Source organism: Zootoca vivipara, chromosome Z1 (assembly GCF_965207765.1).
Source record: "Zootoca vivipara chromosome Z1, rZooViv2.hap1.1, whole genome shotgun sequence".
NCBI lineage: Eukaryota > Metazoa > Chordata > Lepidosauria > Squamata > Lacertidae > Zootoca > Zootoca vivipara.
Window position 1 is genome coordinate 69,521,882 of NC_142583.1, and position 23,396 is coordinate 69,545,277.

The 23,396-nt window shown below is 45.3% G+C and overlaps 1 protein-coding gene across 4 annotated transcripts in view; it reads left to right on the top strand.

Annotated features, from left to right (window-relative positions):
• The window catches only part of PTPRA (protein tyrosine phosphatase receptor type A), a 138,272-nt gene that overhangs the window by 87,729 nt on the left and 27,147 nt on the right, over positions 1 to 23,396 (top strand). For 2 of the 4 annotated variants that reach the window (XM_035103105.3, XM_088661149.1), the window contains 5 exons: positions 6,721 to 6,802; positions 7,922 to 8,287; positions 13,115 to 13,135; positions 16,680 to 16,700; positions 21,734 to 21,818. In XM_035103105.3, coding sequence (XP_034958996.1) covers positions 6,721 to 6,802; positions 7,922 to 8,287; positions 13,115 to 13,135; positions 16,680 to 16,700; positions 21,734 to 21,818 — 575 coding nt within the window. The remainder of the gene's footprint in view (positions 1 to 6,720; positions 6,803 to 7,921; positions 8,288 to 13,114; positions 13,136 to 16,679; positions 16,701 to 21,733; positions 21,819 to 23,396) is intronic. The other 2 variants (XM_035103107.3, XM_088661150.1) reach the window with 1 other exon arrangement.

Here is a 23,396-nt window from a genome sequence, read left to right on the forward strand (position 1 = left end):
ACATGGGTACAAACTGAGTGTTTCTGAACACCTGCAGAGTGCATGGTCTTATCCTGGAGGGACAATGTCATGTGGAAAACACCTGGTAGGATTTCCAAGTCAAAGAATGTCACATCCAGTTAGCCTAGCGACTCTTTTTAAAGAAATAAACCCCAATGCTTCCCATTTGTTTCTCCTTGTACAGTCTTGCTGATGCCTATTATTGAGTTCTTTGAAAAAAAATGATTGTGATGTAATGCATTTTTCCTTCCTGCTCCTCCCTCCCCCTCCGCCTTGTGTGAAACCAGAGGCATGATGTCAGGGTATGTGTGTTTTTTCTGTGAAGTGTGCAGGATGCTGCATCTAGCCAACAGCTGTGTGTATGTTGATAACATTACAAACATTTCCCCTCAGTTTTTGTATCTGTATTGGAGGTGTGTACATGGGGGAGGGAGTCATAATAAGACTTAACTTAAGGCATAACTTTTTCTTTGTATCCACACCAAACATTTATTTTTTTATTTTGACAAAGTAATAATCATAAATAAAATGTGCACCCCACCCACAAGACCATTCCATTGTAACTATCCAACCTCCCAAAATTCCAATACCTCTTGTGATAGTTTGACCCCTTTCCATTATAATAGTACAACTTCTACAAACACCTTCCATATCTCCTTAAAATCATTTCTCCTGCATATTCCCCATGTTAATTTATAATTAAAAGGTACTGTATATTCCTGCGTATAAGACTACTTTTTAACCCAGGAAAATCTTCTCAAAAGTCGGGGGTCGTCTTATACTCCAGGTTGTATTTCTTATACAGCGAGTATATCCCAAACTCTATATTTTAACTGGAAAAGTTGGGGGTCGTCTTATATGCCCAGTCGTCTTATACGCCGGAATATACGGTATATCTCACACCTCTTTATACAATTCTTCCGTTTTTTATTCATCTTGCCATTTCCACTTCCTAGCTTTCATAATTCATGCAGCTGCCAATAAATTTGTGAGCAAGTCCTTCATAGCCTGCGAACCTTCCACCCCATCGTAAATTGATAATGGACTTTTGGTCAGCTTTAACCCAGTGATTTCTGTTATCTCCTTAAACACCCTTTGTCAAATAAATTGTACATATTTACACCCACACCACATGTGAACATAATCCCCAGTTTCCTGGCATCCCCCTTACTTTTAAGATGCTGCTGTCAATTTATTTTGCAACATTAGGCGATTTGCGAGAAGCTCTGACTAGCACATATTTGCTGTGATAAAGTGGCTTCCATCCTGTTCTCTAAATTGCTTTAAACAATGTTGAGAGGGTGTGTGGGCCCTTTTTGCTTAACATGACAACACTGCAGCCCCTGGAGATCGTATTTATCAATCAGTCCATATTATCAGGTGCTGTTGGTTACCACCTGATATTTGTCAAGAAGCCCTCTGATATCCATAACATATTATTTCCAGGGTTGGCTTGAGTTTCAGCTCCAATCTTACGATCCTAGCCAGATCACTGGAAAAGTGTGTGCATGCAGATTCCTTTTCTGAACTGATCATCCTTCCCCCACCTCCAAAACATCTGCTTTACCCCTACCTTGAGTAATTTCTACCAAAGGAGACAGTAGATTCTTAAAATGTTATTGCTGAGGGGGCTGTAGGAGCAAGCAGCTGTGTTTTAAAACTGATGTAATTTTAAATCACGTCAGAGCTATGTTAGTTAACTAGCCGGACAAAGAGGGACTTGAGCCACTCTACTCAGTTTTATGATTTCTTGGTTCTCAAAGGGAAAGGGGAACTTGCTGGCATGGCTCCCCTCCCTTCTTTCGAAACAGTCAATCTGCCAAGTGAAAGTAGGATTTTCTTTCTTTGCTGTGAGGAGCATAAAACCATTATGTGACGTATAGGCTGTCATAATGCTTTCTGGCATGCTGGAGGACACTTGCAAGGAACCCTGGAAAAATCTTACAAGCCCCTGATTCCAGCCCTTCATAAGGACAATTTGTTGTTGTTTTTTAATATAAAGTCCTTGCTGTCAGATTTCTAGAAACCTGGGATATTTGCAGCCCTGCTAAAAATCTGTATTCATTTGAAACAGATTTGCTACTAGTTGATACTGTTTAGCAATCCAAACTGTTTGGAGTGTATCCATGTGGTGAAAATGGTAGACCTCTCTCTTTGTGAAGAGACTATTAGGCTCTGGCCTAATATTCACATTCTTTACCGATGTGAACCAGAATCTTCATACCCACAATCTATACTGATGGTTGCATATGGCAAAGGAAAAATGCAGTGGAGCTGAGGATAAGGGTCAAGTGAAAGGCTTCACAGAAATGGTGGGTTTTAAGGAGCATTTCAGAGAAAGAGAGAGAGATGGCTCCGCCTAGGTGTCGATGAGAGGGCAGTTGTAGGAAAGTAGTGTTTATCACAGGCATCCCCAAACTTCGGCCTTCCAGATGTTTTGGACTACAATTCCCATCATCCCTGACCACTGGTCCTGTTAGCTAGGGATCATGGGAGCTGTAGGCCAAAACATCTGGAGGGCCGCAGTTTGGGGATGCCTGGTTTATCATATGTATGACTTCAGTATAAATGTTTCACTTTCATTTTCAGTAACTTGCTTTATTTATCCTCCATTGTCCATTTATGGTGTAGGCTTTGGGGTTTTTTCATGTTTTTTTTAAAAATGATAATTCCATCCTGGCACAGACCCAAACATACAAGGCAAGTGCTATGCACTTTTAAAGCAGGGTAGCTCCAGAACTCCTTGTCTTGAAAAGCCATATAGCTCTAAATTAGGGAAGGGGAACAAGTTGCCCTCCAGATGATGCTGGGACCCACTCAGCCCTAGCCAGCATGGCCTGTAGTGAGAAATGATGGGGTTTGTAGTCCAACAATATTTGGAGAGCCACAGGTTCCCCATTTCTGCTCTAAGTTATCATATGATGATGATCAGGATTGGAATACTTGCTCGCCATTTTTGTCTCTGGTCTAAAGTGATTTACATACTTAATTTCCGCACTGATGCACGGCCCACATGTAGACATGCTACCTTTTATAAAACCTTGTGAGAGATCTCTAGGTGATATATAGATGTGTTTTGTTTTGTTTTTACAACTTCTCCATCCCCTCTCCCCAAGTGATAACCAGATTTGCAGTGGGAGTGCTGTTGGAGCAAGGATTTCTTTTTGTGCTAATGCCAGAAACTGGGAAAACTAGTATCTGTTTACGCTAGAATAAAGAATAGGAATTCATGGCCTCATGGCTGCTATCTTGGGGATACTATCTTGAAATAACTGTTGTCTACACAAATAAAGAACTCCACATTCTGTTCCAACCTTCCTCAAGCTGTGCTGGCTGTCCAAAATATCTGGAAAGCACTAGGTATGAGGAGGATGTCTTAATTTGTATCTTGGTCAGTCACCCTTGAATTATTCTTACTTAAACAGTGATTGCTGGTGTGTGCTACCAAGAGATTATAACCCAAGATCCACACTTTTGTTAGGGAAGCAAGCCAGCATCACAGCCCAGAATCCATTGCATACCTTGAGCATGTCTGCATACATGTAAGAGAGAAACGGCTTTTAAAAAAAGACGTTTCAAAGTTGTAGTCACTGGTTTCCCCCCAACAGAGGCTACTATGCTTTCAGCTGCAGCAGGAAGAAGTCCAGTGGCTGTAGTGGTCCCATATGATGGTATTTTAAAGTTGTAGAAAGCTACACCACTTTTTTTTTTGAAAGCATAGGACCTCTGATACAACAGGTGGGAACTCTAAATGAAAATAATCTTCAGAGAGAAAAAATACACATCCTAAAATTTGAAAAAGTAATCATTAGGCAATGCAAGGATTCTTCCAGAAAAACCACTAGATTCCGAACTCTCAGACCGTCATGTGTCAATTTTAGATATTTGTAACGTCTGGCTTGCACTGGCTGTACTTTGAACATCTATGAATTAGCTTTCCACGCTGCACTTCAAGTAACCAGCAGATCTGCTTCACCCTGTTTCCCAACATATATTGGGGATGAGAGCCCTGGTAATTTGTAGCCCTGGTAACTTTTTCAGCAGGGGGCCGGTCCACTGTCCCTCAGACCTTGTGGGGGGCCGGACTATATTTAGAAAAATAATATGAACGAATTCCTATGCCCCACAAATAACCCAGAGGTACATTTTAAATAAAAGGACACATTCTACTCATGTAAAAACATGCTGATTCCTGGACTGTCCGCGGGCCGGATTTAGAAGGCGATTGGGCCGCATCCGGCCCCCGGGCCTTAGTTTGGGGACCCTGTAGTAGAGGGTCTACTTCTGTTGCTGAGGAACACTGGTCACTTAGCCCCTTCCTGGGATTAGTGCCAACAGAACATAAGAGAAATAATCCTACAATGTGGATTCTTAATTGTTCTCGCTGTCTTGCTTGTATTTCCTTTTGGTTTGCTCCTTGTAACACAGTGGCCTGGACTGAAAGAACTTCACCAGAGTGGGGCTCGTGTTAAGTGTAAAAAGGGCAAAGGGGACCCCTGACCATTAGGTCCAGTCGTGACCGACTCTGGGGTTGCGCCGCTCATCTCGCGTTATTGGCCGAAGGAGCCAGCAGGGTGGATTTGATTTAAATCACTAGTCAGTAAGGCTTGATTTAAATAATATTTTTCTACATAAAGACTAATTCTTGCTGGTATAACTTTAATATGCAAGTAGATGAAGATTTTTAGAATAACAACTTTTCATATTAGTTTTTTATCCCCAGTTTAATAGGTTAATCATTCATATTTGGACAACTTTACTGTTGTACTTAGGAAGGAGAAAAATAATCATTACCTTAATAATAACGATTTAAATAGATTCATTCAACTGAAACAATAACATTACAGCATATGTTATTTGCTTAAACAAACACCCATGCTTGTTAACTAATTTGGCTAAACAAAAACAATATATATATATTTTAAGAAATTTAGACTGTCAACCCAGCCTGCACATGAAAAACCTACGGTAAATACTGTCCACTCCAAACAATCAGAAATATATTGTTTCTATTCTATTCACTGCACTTCTTGAAACTTAGCACCGAAGGGGTTGTTTCTGTATTCATAGGTTTGTAGAACAATAGGATTAAGGTCTTTTTCTCAACTCTGTTCATGTTATAACATTTTTGCTGTGAAGAAGAGGCATGAAGACTGAGTCAAATTCAGTTTTGAGAACTGCAAAAGTAAACCAAGCATCTGTGATAATATCTTGTAGGCAGAGAAACTGCCCAATAATCTTACAAAAACCTCTGGAAGAGCATGACATTGTGAATGGATTAATGGAATTTATTTACCCCAAAAATTTAACCTATACAACCTTATTCTACATAATTAAAAGACTAATCTTTATTTCATGATGGAATAACACACACACAAACTTCTTGCTGTGAAACAAACTAGATTTGTGAGCTATTAAATTCCAGAATTTGCAGTTCATAAGTCTGTTGAGAAGCCAGACACACTGTTTACACTTATATATGCAGGCACAGGAGTGACTCTTTGAAGTCATCCCAGATCGCCAAAGACCCAAGAGGCACTTCTCAGGGACCTAACATGCTGGGCAAACAAGTTTTTTCTGTACGTAGTGAGACTTGGTGCTTTTAGGGTTCATGCTTCCCTCTTTGGTCTAAAGGATTCTTGACTAGTTGAGTATAAGAGCCAAAATGGATGTGATGCTGAATGTGTCATTACAAGATATGTCATGGTGGTTATTTTTCTAAATTTAATATTGGGCACAGGCGGGACCAATCTTCATCCAAGACTGTAGTGTGCAGGGAGGGGAGGCTCAACCTTTCTCTCCCCCCCCCCCTTGGTTCTAACAAAAATCCCTCCCTTTCTTGCTCCATTGTTATTCTTAGGGGAGAAAAGCTGTCGTTGGGAGGGGGCATTTCATTTGGAGCTGTGTGTGAATGGAAGGATAAAACCTCCCCTCCTTGCTTAGCAAATTCTTCATTTATGTATTTAGCACTGCATCTAGTTTGGGCCTCGAGATCTCCCTGCAGATAGTCAAAGCTGTCTGTAGCTGGGAGGATTTGGGTGGTGTGTTCAGGACTTCTATGACTTCATTCTTGTCTGTGCATCCAGAGGTTGGGAAGGGGTTGAAGCAGATAGAAACTGAGTACAGTAACAGAAGCCATTGCAAGAGAGTTGGCCAAGTTGTACGCACAGATGTGCTGCTTTGGCGTTGCAGCGTTTGACCCTGCAGGAAAGTCTCCAAAGAGGAGTTGGTGAATCCTGTGGGAAAGGGCTTATTTCGAAACCAAATGGCCTATACAGTGTTATGAAACTTGCCTTGCTGGTTGTCAAAGCCAAAAGAAAGCTTTGATTTGGTGGGGGGACTCTTAAGAGTCTGCTTTGGTTCTGCAGAGTAGGGTGTTGTTGTTGTTAATTGTATTTAGAGGTAGGAGGTTCTGAGTCTTAATAGCTTCCTTTAAAAGCCATCCAATAAGTTCATGGCTAAGGAGAGAATTGAACTGAGGATTTCCTGGGTTGTACCTAATAACTAATTTTCTGCCCTATAAATGTGCTAGTTCTGAATGTTGTGATTCCTGGTACATAACGGAGACGCAAATTCTTATAAAGATCTCTTTTGGCTCCCTTCCAAAAGTGTGACAGGTGTCAGTGCTTAGGTACTTCTGGTGGTAGTTGAAATGCTGGCAATGCAAACTTCGGTTGTTAATGTAGCCCCTCTGCTTTGTTTCTCTTCCTCACCGCTCAGGCCAACATGGGTTCATGCTTCCTTGTCATCCTGCTCAGCAGCTGCCTGACATTCCTGGGAGCAGCAGCCAACATGACCACAGGTAATGCATTATGCCATTTTCAGTTTAATCACTGGACATATCCAGGGGGAATGGGCATGACTACCTTCCTATTGCAGACATAACTTTTAGTAGATGTTCAAAATTTTAAAATGTGTTTTAAGTAATCAGTGTTTGAAACTCCCATTGTTCTGGGCACATTTTGCAACAGGGAATTTCATTAGCGCGAGCAGTTTCTGAGCTCTGGGTGTAGTACCGCGCCTAAGATTTCAGATTAAAACTGCAGAGTGGAAGGAAAGGAGGACCTTTTTCTGCCCCCCCCCCACTTCCCTGAAAACTGGAGAAGAGACCCTCTTAAGAATATTAGGGGGGTGGGTAAGGGAAAGGACTAGACCATGTGAAAAATGAGCATAATATTTTAGCTGCAGCTCTTTCACTTTCAGCTTTGCATTCTAGTTTTTAAAAAAGCACACCTAGACATTCCGTTGTTGCGCCCATAACCTAGGTTTAAGATGCCATTTAGCTCCTAGCTTTCATATCTTGGTTTCTAACACTTGTAAGCAACAAAACTTCCAGGATTTCAGTCTAAGATGATAAATGGGGTGGGCTGGGGTGGGGAGGGTGGCTGTCAAAAATTGGACAGAAGCACTTGCCATCACCTTCCACCAGTTCTTCTCCAGATCCAAGGCTGCATAACCGAGTCATTGGTTTGGTGTCTTAAGGAAACAAGACTGCTAGAACTTTGGCATCAGTCAGAGCAGAAAGGGAGCTCTATTATGTAGTTCTGTGCAACACTTTATAATAAGGGTAACAGTTCTAGATGCAGAATGAAAGATACCGAGAGGTGGGGAGTGTGTATGTTGTTGGAGGTTTGTGTGGAGGGATTGAGCAACCAAAATACAGTAGAATGATGCTTGGAAAGTATCTTCCAATGCCCATAAAGGGCAACGTAATACTAACAGTTTGCATGCTGCCTTCTGCGAATATTTATTTGGCTTGTAGGTTTATATTTGTTGATTTAGGATGAAATAAATCTCGTTCTTAAACTGGGAGTCCCTGCTACTTGTGGAGAAAAATCTGGTGCTCGTGTCTGTTTGTGTAAGATCCGGGTGTGGGGAGCAACATACCCTGTCATTTTCCCTTTTGTTCTTTTACTTCTAGTGCTCCCTTCGACGGGTTCTTCCTTGCTCACAAGTTCCATGAAAACTGCCAAGACGCAACCAGCTAGCGGGAAGCCCACAAGCCCCACCAGTAGCCATGCTCCTTCTCAAGCAGCGTCTCCTGCTATGGCACCAAACCGTACTACTCCTCCTACAGCCACAGACTTCTTGCCTGCCACGATGGTCAGCTCTCCAGGCACGAAGGCTACAGTTTTGCCGGCAACTGGGCCCACTTCTGGGCCCACCTCCCTCTCGACAAATGCCACATCTTCAGTTCCACATACAACTGCTGCAGATTCAAATCTGGTGACTGTAGAGGCCAACGCCACAACAGCAGTAACTACGCCAAAAGCCTTTGACACCTCAAGTACGGAAGATATTTGCTATATTTGCTTTGTGCTCCCATATATATATTATGAGCGGTGGCTTATGTGTGTTTAGCAGCTTCTGTGAGTAGTGTGTGGCTTGTTCAGTTACTCTCTCTATTTCTAGTCTGGATGGGGTTTTTTTCTAGTGTCATGTCTCCTTATTGACTTAGGGTCACTGCTTTATGCCATGCTAAAATGTGAGGGGAACACACTGAGGAGCTTGCTTTAGGTTAAAAAAAATGAGACTAGATAATGGGTCCAGTCCTCTGATTCTTTCAACTTTGTTGTATGGTCCACAGTTAGTGTAAACTGCTCCAGACCTACTTGGTGGGTTAAAGCTACATATCTTTTGAAATTGGGACTGTCTTTTAATGACTTAAAAGTTGTCCCTTCACAATTAGGGCTGGACTATACATGGTTTTCAATATTGTGATATATCGCCAGCTTCACAGTGTTTCCTGGCGTCTGCTCTTCTGATTCGCTGCCTGCTGCAGGAGGCGGGAGAGCTGAGCTGGCAGGGTTAACAGGGGCTGCAGGAATCAAGAGAAGCACTGGTTGGCTTCACATTTTTCACAACCATTGTGATTTTTGCATAGCACACACAAGCACACATCATATATAGTGCCAGATCAAAAATTATGAAACGGACACCACAATATGGACTTCAAACTAGTTTTGGACAATATATTGATATATTGCCCAGCCTGAGTCACAATTGTTGTCATAGGTAAAGGTAAAGGGACCCTTGACAGTTAGGTCCAGTCGTGGACAACTCTGGGGTTGCGGTGCTCATCTGGCTTTATTGGCCGAGGGAGCCAGCGTACAGCTTCCAGGTCATGTGGCCAGCATGACTAAGCCGCTTCTGGCGAACCAGAGCAGCGCACGGAAATGCCGTTTACCTTCCCGCCAGAGCGGTACCTATTTATCTACTTGCACATTGACGTGCTTTCGAACTGCTAGGTTGGCAGGAGCTAGGACCGAGCAACGGGAGCTCACCCCGTCACGGGGATTCGGACCGCTGACCTTCTGATCGGCAAGCCCTAGGCTCTGTGGTTTAACCCACAGCGCCACCCGCGTCCCTTTTTAATTGTTGTCATACTCTAGATCAATTAGTTCAAACTGAATGCTTTTAAAAATACGGTACTCCGTTCTCAATATCATTTAGAAATTCTTGCACTTGTTATACCTGATTTGCTAATCCGGAATACAACTTCTGCTTTGCTGTCACTAACATGAACTAAATGACTGCCATCAAAGTGAAGCTTTCACTGTTGTCTATAGAATGCCCAGTAGTTCACAGGTACATCCTTGTCAGTGCTGCCTCCAATCCATGATTTTGTGCCATGGTGACACTGAAAAGTGCCGGATCTTATTATTTAATCTAATTTAATTATTTTACAGTACAGTGGTGCCTCGCAAGACGAAAGTAATTCGTTCTGCGAGTCGCTTCGTCTTGAGATAATTTCGTCTTGCAAAGTGCGGTTTGCTGTGGCAAAAAAAAATTAGTCTTGCAAAGCACGGCCATAGAAAACTTTGTCTTGCGAGTCACCAAAAAAAATCACAAAACGCTTTCGTCTTGCGAGTTTTCGTTGCGCGAGGCATTCGTCTTGCGAGGTACCACTGTACAATTCACAGAGATACAGATGACATCTGTGATTTGATGGTGGTTGGGGTGTGTGTGGACCCATGTAAAAACTATGCCAATGCAAGTGAATCAGTTTTAATTCTACTGAATTGGACTTCTACTCAGATTCTGTGGAAAAGGCAAGAACCCCACATTCACGACTGGCTAAAGAAACCCCAGGCTCAGTCCCCAGTTAGCCATGACTCACTTAGAATCCTGGCTCAGTTGCTCACTCACATACTCTGACACAAGAAAAATCTGATGAGAAGCATATGCCAATTTGCATCACTCCCCTCCCCACCAAAATCTATACCCTCAGCAAAAGAAAAAGAACTTTTGGTCCAAGATTGATGGTGAATCATGAGGGCAAGGAAAGCACAGGGGAGTGGGGGGGGGGGGAGAGAGAAGAAAGAGACGCGATGTGGGAAAAAGACAGACAGAGAAGGCCCTTTTACATCTTAGCCAAAGTGCGGGAGGAGGGAGAGAAGCACAGCACCTTCCTCCAAGGTGGTAACAAATGGGGGTTCTGCCAGGCCAGCAGCTCTCAGCAACAGAGCAGATCTCTCTCTCTTTTCTCTCCCGCCATCCAATTTTTTTATCCACCCAGAGTTCTCTCTATCCCCCACCCTTTGTCAACCTCCTTCAGATTTTCTTGCCTATCTAGACTTCTCCTGGAGCTGAGAAGTCCCTTTCTCATTTGCAGGCAGACACACACACCCCTTCTTCTCCTGCGCATCTGGGTTTCTCCTTCCTTGAAGGAGAGCGAAAGGAGAATGCTATTACAGGATGATGGCTAGCAAGAGAAAAAGGCAGGCAGGTAAACAAACAGCTATCAGGCAAAGTCCCTGCCTGAGGCAAATGGTTACCTGGTGGTGGCTCCCTCACCCCTCCTGATTCACCTCCTTCAAGAAAAGAGAGAAAACAGTTTCCATGGCTAGAGCTGGCTGCCAGCACAAGGCAGGGAAGTGAGTGGGGAAGACCCTATCAGATCTGATGCCTCCCCAAACACCTTAGCTGATTCAGGCCAGCAGAAGCTGTGAAAGGTGCACATCCCACATGCCTCCAGTTCTACTATACATCTTTCCTCTTTTTTCTTTTTAAAAAAGCACCTGTAGGCCAGCACAACTCTTCTGGGCCAAGGAAGCACCCCCGGGCAACATAAGCTATGAATGTGGGCAAACAGCCCTGCACTGAGCTGGTACCCTCCTCCAAAAAGGCTAGCAGGAAATGGGCACATGTGTTCTCCCAAGTTAGGAACACATGGCTCCTGATGGTCTACACCAGGGTTTTCCAAACTGGTCTCTAGCTATTTTTTTGGACTACAATTCCCATCATCCCTGACCACTGCTGCTAGCTTAGGGATGGTGGGAGTTGTAGTCCAAAATACAGCTGGAGACCCAAGTTTGGGAAACTGGTCTACACTGACTGGCAGGGGCTCCCCAGGGTTTAGGAAGGAGGCATTTCACGCCCTTCCTGGAAATACTGGGGATTGAATTTTGGAACTTTTGCATGCAAAGCAATTACTACTGAGCTATGGTCCTTTATCATGTTCAAAAGAATGAGGGAAGGACTCCCAGGAAGCAAAGCACAAGCAGTCAACTGAGCAGAGAATGCACTGCTGATTCCAGGCAAAGAGTGCACAAGACTACACTGCAAAGCCTGGAAGGAAGTGTGTATCTGTGTATTGCTTTGCAGGGAAATAGTGTATCAGAGCTCTTGCTGTCTGGCTCCCCAGGGTGCTTTGCTCTAAGGGTGTGTGAGGCTTGATGCTGGTGTCTCTTTAGAAGCTGTTCATACAGGTAACAGAACTGAGTGGTGAAGTTGTTACTGGCCACTCAGTTACTACAAGGGTATAGGGAGGGACTTGAAGGTTGGTTCATTGAACATAAAAGAGTTGCATGTCAGAGGTCCCTTCTCCCTGACATGCAAACTTTCTGTGTGCAGAGAGTTAATTCCATGCTGGGTAGTCAGATATGCAACAGATACGCACAAATCCCTTGCCTCAAGTAGAATAGTTGTTGGTATTATTAAGTCATAGGAGTGTGTGTGTGTGTGTGTTTGGCCATTTCTTGCACAAATACCCTGTTTCCCCTTTTTTAATACATAGTCATAAAGTAAGCCATGGCAGGGTTTTTAAGGATTTGAGAAATATTATAAGACATACCCCGAAAATAAGCCATACTTCTGCGCCGCGGAAACCAACCCCCACAGGCACCTCCACTCACAGAGTCACTCCATGCGGCCGGCACTGCAGGAGCGCGATCAGCTGTGAAGCGGCGCTCCAAGAGCTCCGCTTAACAGCTGATCGCACTCCTGCCTTGCTGGCTGCATCCCCGTGCTCCGCCTTCTCATCCACTGCCATCCCTACTGCTTCCGTGCTTGCCGCCACCGCTGGGCTCACTGCTTCTTCCTTGCCTGGCCCAGCCAAGGAGCTTGGAGCACCCTGCAGCAGCGGGCGGAGCGCCTGAGCCAGCGGCCTCCGCCTGGCCTGGTCAAGGACGCCTGCCGCCCCGCCACCCGGAACCAGTGGCTGCTGCAGCACCGAGCACTCAAGAGAGCCCAGCGGCGCCCTGAGCCATAAATACCATACCGGCAATAAAAAAAATAAGACACCCCACCGAAAGTAAGCCACCCTGTGTTTTTTTGAGGAAAAAAAGTTATAAGACGGTGTCTTAAAAAAGGGGAAACACGGTAGATACATGCTAGTACACACACCTGTTCCTTGTTGCAGCTGAATCACATAAATTACTTGTAGAATATCAGCTTTTTAATTTGCCACCTCAAAAGCCACTTCAGCTGCCTCAATAATGTAAACCAGGCCTTAAGAGTGGCCTGAATTGTGGGGTTAAGAATGTGACAAGAGCCATGCTATACCAGGCAAAAGTCCCACCCAGTCCATCATCCTATTTTTATGGTGACCAGATGCTTACAGAAAGTCCACCAGTAGGACTTCAGGGCAACAACACATTCCCCTTTTGTGATTCCCATAATAAGGGTGGCTTTCATTCCATCTGATGTAAAGATTTAAGCATCCTATGTGTGGCCAACGGAAGGACAGTTTTTGAAATGAGGAAACATGCCCCCCCAAAGGAAAATGAAGCAAAATTTACTTTTGGGTGCAGGGAACTACAAAAGACTTGGGGTGATGTTGCTTTCTGAAGATTATTCACTAATGCTTCCTCTGTGTGCATTCTGCTTTTAGCTGAGATAACAAAAGACTCAGGTAAGCATATTTGTCTACAGCTTTCTTCCCCCCACCCCCAATTGAACTAAAGGTTCCCATGCTGTGTCAATGACTATGTTGTTTGCACGTAATGCTAAGCCAAACTTATGGCTTGCGACAATCATGCTGGCTCCCAGGAATGAGATTACAGCTACTTTGCTCCTCCCCAGCCATTTTAGCTTGGTGTGGCATAGCAGCTAAGCCAAAGTGTTTGGCTTAATGTGTTGTCCAGACGCACCACTGTGGTTAAGCATGCTCCTCCTTAACCACAGTCTGTAGCCAATGTGCTGAGCTTCTCAGAAGATAATAAGCAAGACAAACAGAAGAGACCCAATGTCAGTATTCTTCGTAGGTTGGGAAAAGAGTTGAAAGGAAAGGGAAGAAGCAGAATCATGTGGGATCAGAGCATATATTAAGGTTCCCGCAGGGTGGGAGGTCAGCTCGCACAATACACATTGGAAGTTAACACAAGTAGGTATCATACAGCTTTTCTCATTGATCTGGCTGGCAAGTAGGAGGGCACTTCAGGTGAATGGAAGTAAACTAACTAGGGAATGGTAGGCTTATACATATTTTGCTATATGTATTTTGGGGAGAGGGAGAGAGAGGTGCCAGAGGTTGATGCTACATTTGAAGATGAGATGGGTCATTCAGTCCATCAAGCTAATACTAATTTTAACTTCGGCCACCTGCAAGCCAAGCCCTGCTTTATGTGAATGCTCCTCAGGGGGATAAATGGCATTAAAGTTCACTACGCTGCAGGCCAACATTTGCTGCGTCCCACTCCATTTAAAAGAACATCCCTTTAACTGGCACCCATATTTATATTGGAGGATTTGCTTCCCCATCTCAAGGTGGCAACACTGCACCGATGCAACGTTTTGCATCCTTACACCCAGTGGTAGGAGGTGCTTTATCCCCAAGTGCCACCCTTATCCCCTTGGCCCTGCTGGATCTGGCAAGGTAAAGATTTTAGTGCTATCCCCCATTCTCCCAGTTGCCTGTTTATCTCCCCTTTTCTCTGCAAGCCCATATTCGCAGCTGGGCTGGTAACTGGTGAACAAACAGGAAGTGAAACAGCATGAATAAGTGGATAGCTCTTGCAATGGCGGGAGGTGGGTATAAGAAGTAGCGCAGCCTATGGATCTTTCTGAGACCACTGTTTTTGAGTTTGTTCATAGATGACCTAGAGTTAGGGTTGAGCACCGAGTTCACCGAGTGTCTAAATTACACCTAATAATTCAGGGGGATAAAAACAAAAAGGATATTGTGACAAATATCTTCAGAATGGGGCATGGTCAATAAAGTGATGCCTGTATATGCACTGATAGAATCAGAGCTGGCAGTGACTGACCAGGAAAAGTATATTCCGAGTATGGCGGATATGTCAATGAAAAAGCTGACCCGATGTGTGCTTGCTGTGAAAAAAAGGCAAATTTCTTCCTAGGAAGCAACAGGCAAGGGATCCGACATAAGTTGTGGGGCCCTGGTGGAGATGCTTTTGTGAAGAAAGTAGAGAGAGAGGAATTGTTCTCCCTCTCCCCAAATAACAACCCATGGTCATCAAATGAAGCTCACTGGTACAGACAGTCGGAACAGCCAGTAGGAAGTGCTTCACACAGCGCAGAGTTGAAACCGTGTCATTTGCTCTCATAAGATTTGGTGATGGCCAGCAACTCAGATGGATTTTATAAAGGGATTAGACCAGGGGTGTCAAACTCAAATTCATCGGGGGCCGCATCAGCAGTTTGGTCACCCTCAAAGGGCCGGTTGTATCTGTAGGACTATGTGTCCACTCTTTATTAACATAAATTATTGTCACTGCATTCAATTATTACTGTTTTTTGTAATAATGTACGTAATAACTAACATAGTCAGAATAATGGCAAGTAGATATTCAAATGTACAATTATTGTACAATTTATTGAAAAATGATTTTTGGTAACTGCACTGGGTGGTGGAGGCTCGCTAGGGTTTCATGCAGGAGCTTTGCAGAGCTACGGGTACCTGGAGATGCTGGGGTCCTTCTGCATGCAGGACAGATGTTCTGCCAGTGAGCCACCACCCTTCACCAAAGGGACTGGCTGAGGTTGACTCACTGGAGCTGTTCTCCTGGTTCCAGGGTTTAAGGGCCAGAAGTATAAAGCAGCATCCTATGTTTCTGAGGAGAGGGAGAGGGAGGCAAGGGGAGGGGAGGGAGGGAGGAAGGAAGGAAGGAAAGAGGGAGTGGGAGGGAGAGAGGAAGGAAGGAAAGAGGGGAGAGAAAGAAGAGTAGGAAATAAGGAAGGGAATAAAGAAGGAAAGAAAAAGAAAGAGGGAGAGAAGACAGAGATAAAGAAGGAAGGAAGGAGAGGGAAAGAAAGAATAAGAATGAGGGAGAGGAAGAAAGATGGGAAGGACGGACGGAAGGAAGGAAGGAAGGAAGAAAAGAGGGAGCAGGAGGGAGAGAGGAAAGAAAGAGGGGAGAGAAAGAAGAGTAGGAAAGAAGGAAGGGAATAAAGAAGGAAAGAAAAAGAAAGAGGGAGAGAAGACAGAGATAAAGAAGGAAGCAAGGAGAGGGAAAGAAAGAATAAGAACGAGAGAGAGGAAGAAAGAAAGGGAAGGGGGGGGTCGCCGCCTTGATTCAGCGCCAGAAAAGAGCGTGAAGGGACCCAGGGGCAAAAAGCATTTCCCGTGCAGCATGAGGCAGCGGGTGTCCGTTTTAGGAGACGTGCGTAAAGCCTCAGAGGTGCACGTTCGTGAGGCTGAGCCGCGGCAGGAGGAGGAGGTGGTGAGGCAAGAGGAGGAGGAGGCGCCGGCTTGCCGGGTCGGTGCCCGGCAGCGCCGTATGGAGAGTCCTGAGCCTCTGGGATGCAGCAGTGCTCTGTAGCACTTTGAATCCTCCTGCTCCTCCACGCGGCGCTGCTGGGTGCTTTGTCTGTGCTTCAGCAGCAGCCGTTTCCAGACGCCGAGCCGTGGCAGGAGGAGGAGAATTCAAAGTGCTACAGAGCACTGCTGCGTCGCAGAGGCTCGGGACTCTCTGTGCGGCGCTGCTGGGCGCTGACCCGGCAAGCTGCCTCCTCCTTCTCCTGCTGTGCCTCGGGGTGCTCCACGCAGCGCTGCTCCGGCCGCCTTTCTACCCCCCAGGCCCCAGCTGTTTGTCGGCGCTTTGTCGGCACGGCGCTTCAGCAGCAAGGTCCCGCTGCTGGGTCCCGCTGGCTGGGGCGCTCGGCGGGCCACATGACGAGGTCTGGCGGGCCGGATTTGGCCCCCGGGCCTTGTGTTTGACACCCGTGGATTAGACAAATCCATGGAGTGTAAAGCTATCAATGGCTGCTGTTGATGATTACTGTGTCCTACCTCTAATAGCAGAGGTTATTTGCCTCCAGATGCCAATTTGCTGGGGAACAGCAGTAAAAGAGAGAGGTTGTGTCTTGCTTTGGGGGCTTCCCAAGGGCGTCTGGCTGGCCAAGTGGGTTACCAGGTTTGCTGAGCTAGATAGGGTTTGGTTCGAACCAGCAGGACTCTCCTTATGTTCTTACCTGTTGCTTTCTCATTTATGCAGGTGATAGTGATACCAGACGAGGTAAGGCATTCTCCTTAGACAACTTTTTTTGCCCGTACAATGTATGTCTTTGTCGTTGCTATGGAACATTGCATTTCATTTAAGGTGTCAAAATGGCATCTCCTGTGAACGTTCCGATTCCAGGGCTTATTTGACTGTTGCAGCTTTCTACTTTCTGTAGGAACTCATTACAGCATGTGTTAGGGCATCCCATTTTATCCCCACAACAACCATTTGAGGTTGGTTAGGTTACAATAGTGGCACAGTAAGCATCACCCAGTAAGTTTCATGACAGAGCAGGGATTTAAACCCAGGCCTCCCTCATCGAAACCACAATACTTGATCCACTACACCAGCCTCCCCAATCTGTTGCCCTCTTGAGTATTTTGGACTACAGCTCCCATCAGCCTCAGCCAGCACAGCGGTGTAGCCCAAACATCTAGAGCAGGCATCCCCAAACTGCGGCCCTCCAGATATTTTGGCCTACAACTCCCATGATCCCTAGCTAAGAGGACCAGTGGTCAGGGATGATGGGAATTGTAGTCCAAAACATCTGGAGGGCCGAAGTTTGGGGATGCCTGATCTAGAGGGCACCAGGTTAGGGAAGGCTGCCCTACACCATGCTGGCTTGATTTGGCAATAAAAGTCCTCTTTACATTTCCTGGCTCATTTCTAGTCTTATTGAGGTTCTTAACTCGGCTCTAGAGAGAACAGCATCAGTTGGGTAATTACTTTGGTATGGCCCTGCAGTATATACTGTATTGTGTAAGCCAGGGGTAGTCAACCTTTTTATACCTACTGCCCACTAATGCATCTTTCTTGATGGTAAAATTTCCTTACCGCCCACCAGTGCTTGATGGAAGGAGGATTCAGCTTGTGTCATAGAACCCCTACCGCCCACCTAGAATCCTGAAACGCCCGCTAGTGGGCTGTAGGGAGCAGATTGACGACCCTTGGCGTAAGCAGCCAGTTTCTCCACCCATTCTGGGTATGTCCTTCATATCCATTCTGTAGTGAAGATAGGAAGGCACTTTTTTTTTTTTTCAATCCCATCCAGGCTTCAGGAAGCAAACGGGAGCAATACAGTGGGTTGTTATCCAGTGCTGCGGAATGTTCCAAGCCTTTCCTCTGTCAAGATGTAGGCAAGGCACACATCCCTCTAACAGGCTGGGTGTTCAGTCGTTTCTGCATTTCTAGTCCCTGATTCTCTATTTCAAGGCATCACCGAAACTGTGCAACCTTCTGTCTCACAGCAGGGGAATTCATAAGCACAACTCTTTTGACACGTGCTATTATGATAATAGTATCTGCAGCATCTCCGTGTATTCTGTTATGCGCATAATCATATCAGTCCCCTTTATTTGCAGTGGCAGCAAGAAATTGCTAACTCCCACCAGTTCTCTCTCTCTCTCTCTCTCTCTCTCTCTCTCTCTCTCTCTCTCTCTCTCTCTCTGTGTGTGTGTGTGTGTGTGTGCGTGCATGAAGGAGCCAATAAACAAAGCAGGATAGTTCACTGCCTCCTGTTTTTTAAACCAGACTGCATGACAGCAATGGTTTGCTGTTGGTTTTGGCCTTGCCTGGCCTGTACTGACTGCTAATATCAATGCAGCCTTTTCAACCAAAATATCCAAACGGAACCCACCTGGTTGTGCATTTCCCTGTTCCCACACTCCACCCCAGCAATGTGGTCTGCGGCTAAGTAACGTTACAGAGGAAGCAACAGGCAATGTGTCCGTTGGCTGCATTGGTTGTTATCATGTCATTCACCTCCAGGGTGGAGGGAGCTTCAAGAGCGTCTTCCACCCACCTTGCCAGCTCAGTTTAAAAACAGTGAGCTCTAGGGCCAGTTACAAGAAATCAACATGAGTGCATCTGATCAGCTCCATGTCAGATAACGTTAGTCACTTTTGTATCAAGGGTGCTTCTAGTGACTCAAAAGTTTCATTTCCACACTCCCTGCATTTGGGAGGGGTGAGGTGGGGGAAGTTGGCCTGAACAGAGGGGAAATAAAGAGCCATCTGCATGGTTAGCTTGGCAAGCAAGACTCTCTCCACCAAGCAAAGTAGCCTCACAAAAGTTGTGTTTCTGTTAGGCTGCAAAGGGCTGGAAGATTGAGGAGAGGGGCAAACAGGCTAGCAATTTATTTTAGTAGGCTAGTAAATTTTGTAGACTTAATTGCCAAGTTGGGGAGTTATTTGGCACAGTTTCTTACCTAATTGCATAGGCACAGCTGATATTTGGAGAGCTGAGAATGTCTCTTCTTCATGGGAGGGACAAATAAAACAAAATCTACAGTCTTCACAGGTGTATGATGTTGGCTTATGGGTGCAGCCCTTTATATTGTGTCCATTTCCAGAGCATGGGACAATACTTCTGCTCCCTGCCCCCCGCCCCCACTCCGCCATGCTGTTCACATGCTTGTGCTAGCTTTGGCATCCTGCCTGGAGAATATAAAGCTGGATATTATTTCTGCAATCTGTCAATCAATACTGGGATCTTTCCTACTGAGGAAGTTTCCACCCATGCCAAAGTCATACATGGGTGGAGGGGACATTTTCTGAACCAGCCTGCTGTCCTCACCAGTCCTTATGTAGAGACCTCAAATAAGAAAGTTTGTTCAATTTTTCACTTTCAGTCTAGGATAAAACCATTTTGCCCTCTTAACGCACAATCACAAAATTATCTTCACACCTTCTTAATTTCAGACTGATATATATTGGTAATGGCATATTTAAGAAAGCTCCCACCTTTTGGGATGTGGGGTTAATAAAGTAAGATGTATTTGTCATTTTCTTACTAGACACATGTTCTTAAATCCTTACTAGACACATGTACTTAAATTCCTTACTAGACACATGTTCTGTCGGTTCGCAAGCACCCAAAATTATATACGTGTTTGTTTATATTCCAACTTTTCTCCCAGGAGCTCAAGTTTCATACATGGTTCTCTCCCTCCCCATTTTATCTTCACAACACCCCTTTGAGGTAGGTTAGGCTAAGAGACAGCGACTGGCCCCAAGTCACCCAGTGAACTTCATGGCCAAGTGGGAATTTGAACCCTGGTCTCCCAGGTCCTAGTCAAACATTGTAACCACTACACAACACTGACTCCACAAATATGATATGCTGCATAAATCCGTGTGTGTGTGTGTGTGTGTGTGTGTGTGAGAGAGAGAGAGAGAGAGAGAGAGAGAGAGAGAGAGAGAGAGAGAGAGAGAGAGAGAGAGAGAGAGAGAGAACTCATCTTTTTGTGACCAACGTAAGCTCTTATGTGTAAAGAGCATTTTCACAGTGGTGGAGAGAAAGAATAGAGAGAGCACAGATATATCAGGGCAGAAAATTATGGGTTGCACTTGGATTCTCCACATCAAATATCCCTTACTCCATGTCAGACTCTCCTGCATCTAACAGGGAATGTGGAGCCTCACCTTTAGGGGTTGGGGAGAGCGAGAGGGAATAGATGGGTAGCCTGATTTGTAAATGCATGCCTTTGGTGCTACAGGCTCCTATAATGAGAGAGAGTGCTATGGGCAAGCTGCTTCTTTTTCCTGGCCTTGTGGTAACTTCATCTGGGGTTGGCCAGTTAGTGGGAAGGACTTCCAGGGGATGCATCTGGCAAGGAGATGTAGGACTTTGGGGTTTGCACTTTCCCTCTTTGACACATCTGGTTCAGAGCTGGAGCTTTTTCCACGGCAACCGTTAACCACAGCCAGGAAACAGAACGGTGAGCTTTCAACTGCTTTCTTCACTTTCCCCCCATTGCTTTCTGCCTGCTGTCGTTTCTCAGTCATCTTTCCAGTAAGGGAGTTGCTAGGACAAAGGTACAAACTCAGCAGCTCTCAAGGACACAAACAGCCAAGGCTGCAGCTCATTTGTAAACCTGTTGCATATTTCAAAGAATGGGAGAAAATGTTCAGTGTGTGACTGCTCTGTCTGCTGTGAGCTAACAACAGAATTGCCTAGGGCCTGCCCTGCCTACTTTTCAGAGAACGTGTAAGGCTGCAAAATGCTTTAAGTATGCACCAAACAGCCTTCCATTGTTGTGTGTCAGCATGTAATTTTGACTTGCCTGGAATCTAAATTCGCTATACAAGAATTCTCTTTGGAGAGATGAACTCGCAGCCAGTTCACACTTCCAAATTCCAGCAGCCCATTGGACTGCATCAGACCAAACCATACATCTAACTTATTCTCTACTAGGGAAAAAGTGTCACTCTTGACGGTTGCTTTTCCTTTACTCCTTGAAATCTGTCCAGCTTCTCCCCCCCCCCCCCCCGACTCATTTAACATTCTTTTGGATTACTTAACATGGACAGATTGCTTGACCTGGTTTCCTACAGCCATGAAGTTTACTGGCTCAGTTACTCATCTCACAACCTATCCTATCACACAGGGTTGTTGTGAAGAGCAGAAGCAAAGAACCCATCTTGAGTTCCTTTGTCAGGTGTTACTTTTGCGTGGGTCAGTAGGCAATTAGTTAGCATCTAAGTTAGCCATGTAGGAATTTGTGTGCCCCTTGTGTATTTGCAGCTGCAGTTCAGAAGGAACTGAAAACATGACATTTCAGGCAGTACAAAGGATGATGAGACATAGGTTAATGCAGTGCTTTTTCCTGGGGGGACGCACACCCCTAAACATTATGTGAATCTAAGTTTGGCAGTATTTCAATATGAGTAGGAAAATGAGAGTACCCCTAAAAGTTTTTTTTTAAGAAAAAAAAGCACTGCGTTAACATGGCTCTGTGATCATGGCTTTATGCAGTTCAGGTTTCCAAGGTTAGCTTGAAGCCCAAATTCCAGATCTGAGAGGATACTTGATGCCAGGGATGGGGAATAAGGTATGGCTGGCAGCCTGGATCCTGAGCTCACACACACACACCACCAGCCAATATGATGGAGATTCCCGCCAACCAATTCCGTGATACCATCATGACATCAAGTGACTTTAACTTTAAAGGAAATAATCAGGAACTCCCAATTGTTTTCTTATATCCTTTGAAATACCTGGTATTGCTGTTTCTAAAACAAATTTCTTTCTCTTTTCCCTCCCTCTAGATGAGACACCCATCATAGCCGTAATGGTGGCATTATCTTCCTTGCTAGTCATAGTATTTATTATTATTGTCCTGTATATGTTAAGGTAAGTGCTGCTTGGCAAACCTCCTGACTCCCTTTTGCTGGGCTCCTGTGGTTTGACATGGCTCTCTTAGAGCTGCGCCTTGACCAGTTTTAATTAATTTCAACTAGAGAAGCATCAGTTGTTTTTTAAAGGGGGTCCAGTCGCTCCCAATCCCTGAGGCAATCTTTGCTGCAGGTGCAGGAGCAGTTGGATGGAAGGGGCGGTGGTTACCTGCCCTCCTGTTGCTGGTATTGCTGTGCTTACTGGATTGGGGAGAAGGGAGATGCAGTGGGGAGGTCAGTGTTGGGCAAGGGCGCCAGTGGAGCCAATCCAACACTCCTGTGCATTTTGCACCAAACCAGCCTCCTCCCTCCCCTTCCTCACCCTCGTAAGCACAGCTGTGCCGATAACAAGAGGTCAGGTAAGCACCGCTACTCCTGCCCACAAGCAACTCCTCTGGGGATGGTGTGTGGTACCTGCCCCTTAAGTTACACAGATTCCTCAGCTGATGCCTTCCTTCCCTCTCCCCTCGCATTGGGTAATTGGCCTGATGCAAAATGGCAGGTTGCCCAGCCGTTACTTGTCTTCCTATCCAGAGTGGAAACAAGCTTGCTCGGTCTTCCAAGTGACAGCACTTTAGATATTTGAAGATGGCAGTCATATTTCCTCTCAGGCTCCTCTTTACCAGGCTAAACCTACCCAACTCCATCAACTGTTCCTCACAAGGCTTGGTTTCCAGACCCTCCTCTGCACACATTCCAGCTTGTCAATATCCTTCTTAAATTGTGGCACCCAGAACTGGACACAGTATTCCCGGTGTGGTCTGACCAAGGCAGAACCCAAGACCGTATGTTTGAAATGCTGTAGAAGGTGATATGCAGTGTTGCTTTTGAGACAGCAAACACTGTTTGGGTGTGAATGTGAGAAGAAGGCAGCTTCTCGAGCTGTGATTTCCTACTGTGTAAGAGTGGGCACTGTGACCTCTCAGCTTCTCCAGCTGTAAAACGGAAGTGTTGCTTTCCTCCCCCTTTCGTGATCATATGTGTATACTGTCTCCTTGACTTGTTTCTATGACCTTTAGTTAAATGATTTTTATGAATTCATGGCATGGGAGGCGATATAGGTGTGAGCTTTGAGCAGGAAGTCCTTGGTTTAAATTGCTTGCTAGGTGGCTTCACTCTCAGCACCCATCTCCTGTCTGTGGGTGGTACTTAATTAGTGCTTTCAAATGTTTAGAGTGCCTCACATACACTGATTTGTAATCATCAGAACAGCCCTAGCCCCCTATACTATTGTCCCCATATTGCAGATCTGAGGCTGAGAGGGAGTGACTTGCCTAAGGCCACCTGGTGAGTTAATGTCAGAGGCAAGACTTGGACTGGGGGTTTCCTGATTTGTAGCTCAGTGTTGCAGCTGTTGCATTAGCATAGCATGCTTAGAATCATAGGATTATAGAGTTGGAAGGGACCCCTAGTTTCATCTAATCCAACCCCCTGCAATACTTGTGCAAAGTTCACTGGAGTGTTCAAGATGCTGTATAGAAACAAAGTGGTTCTGAAATTTTGGGTGTCTGCACTGAGAGTTCTTCTCCCTCAAAGG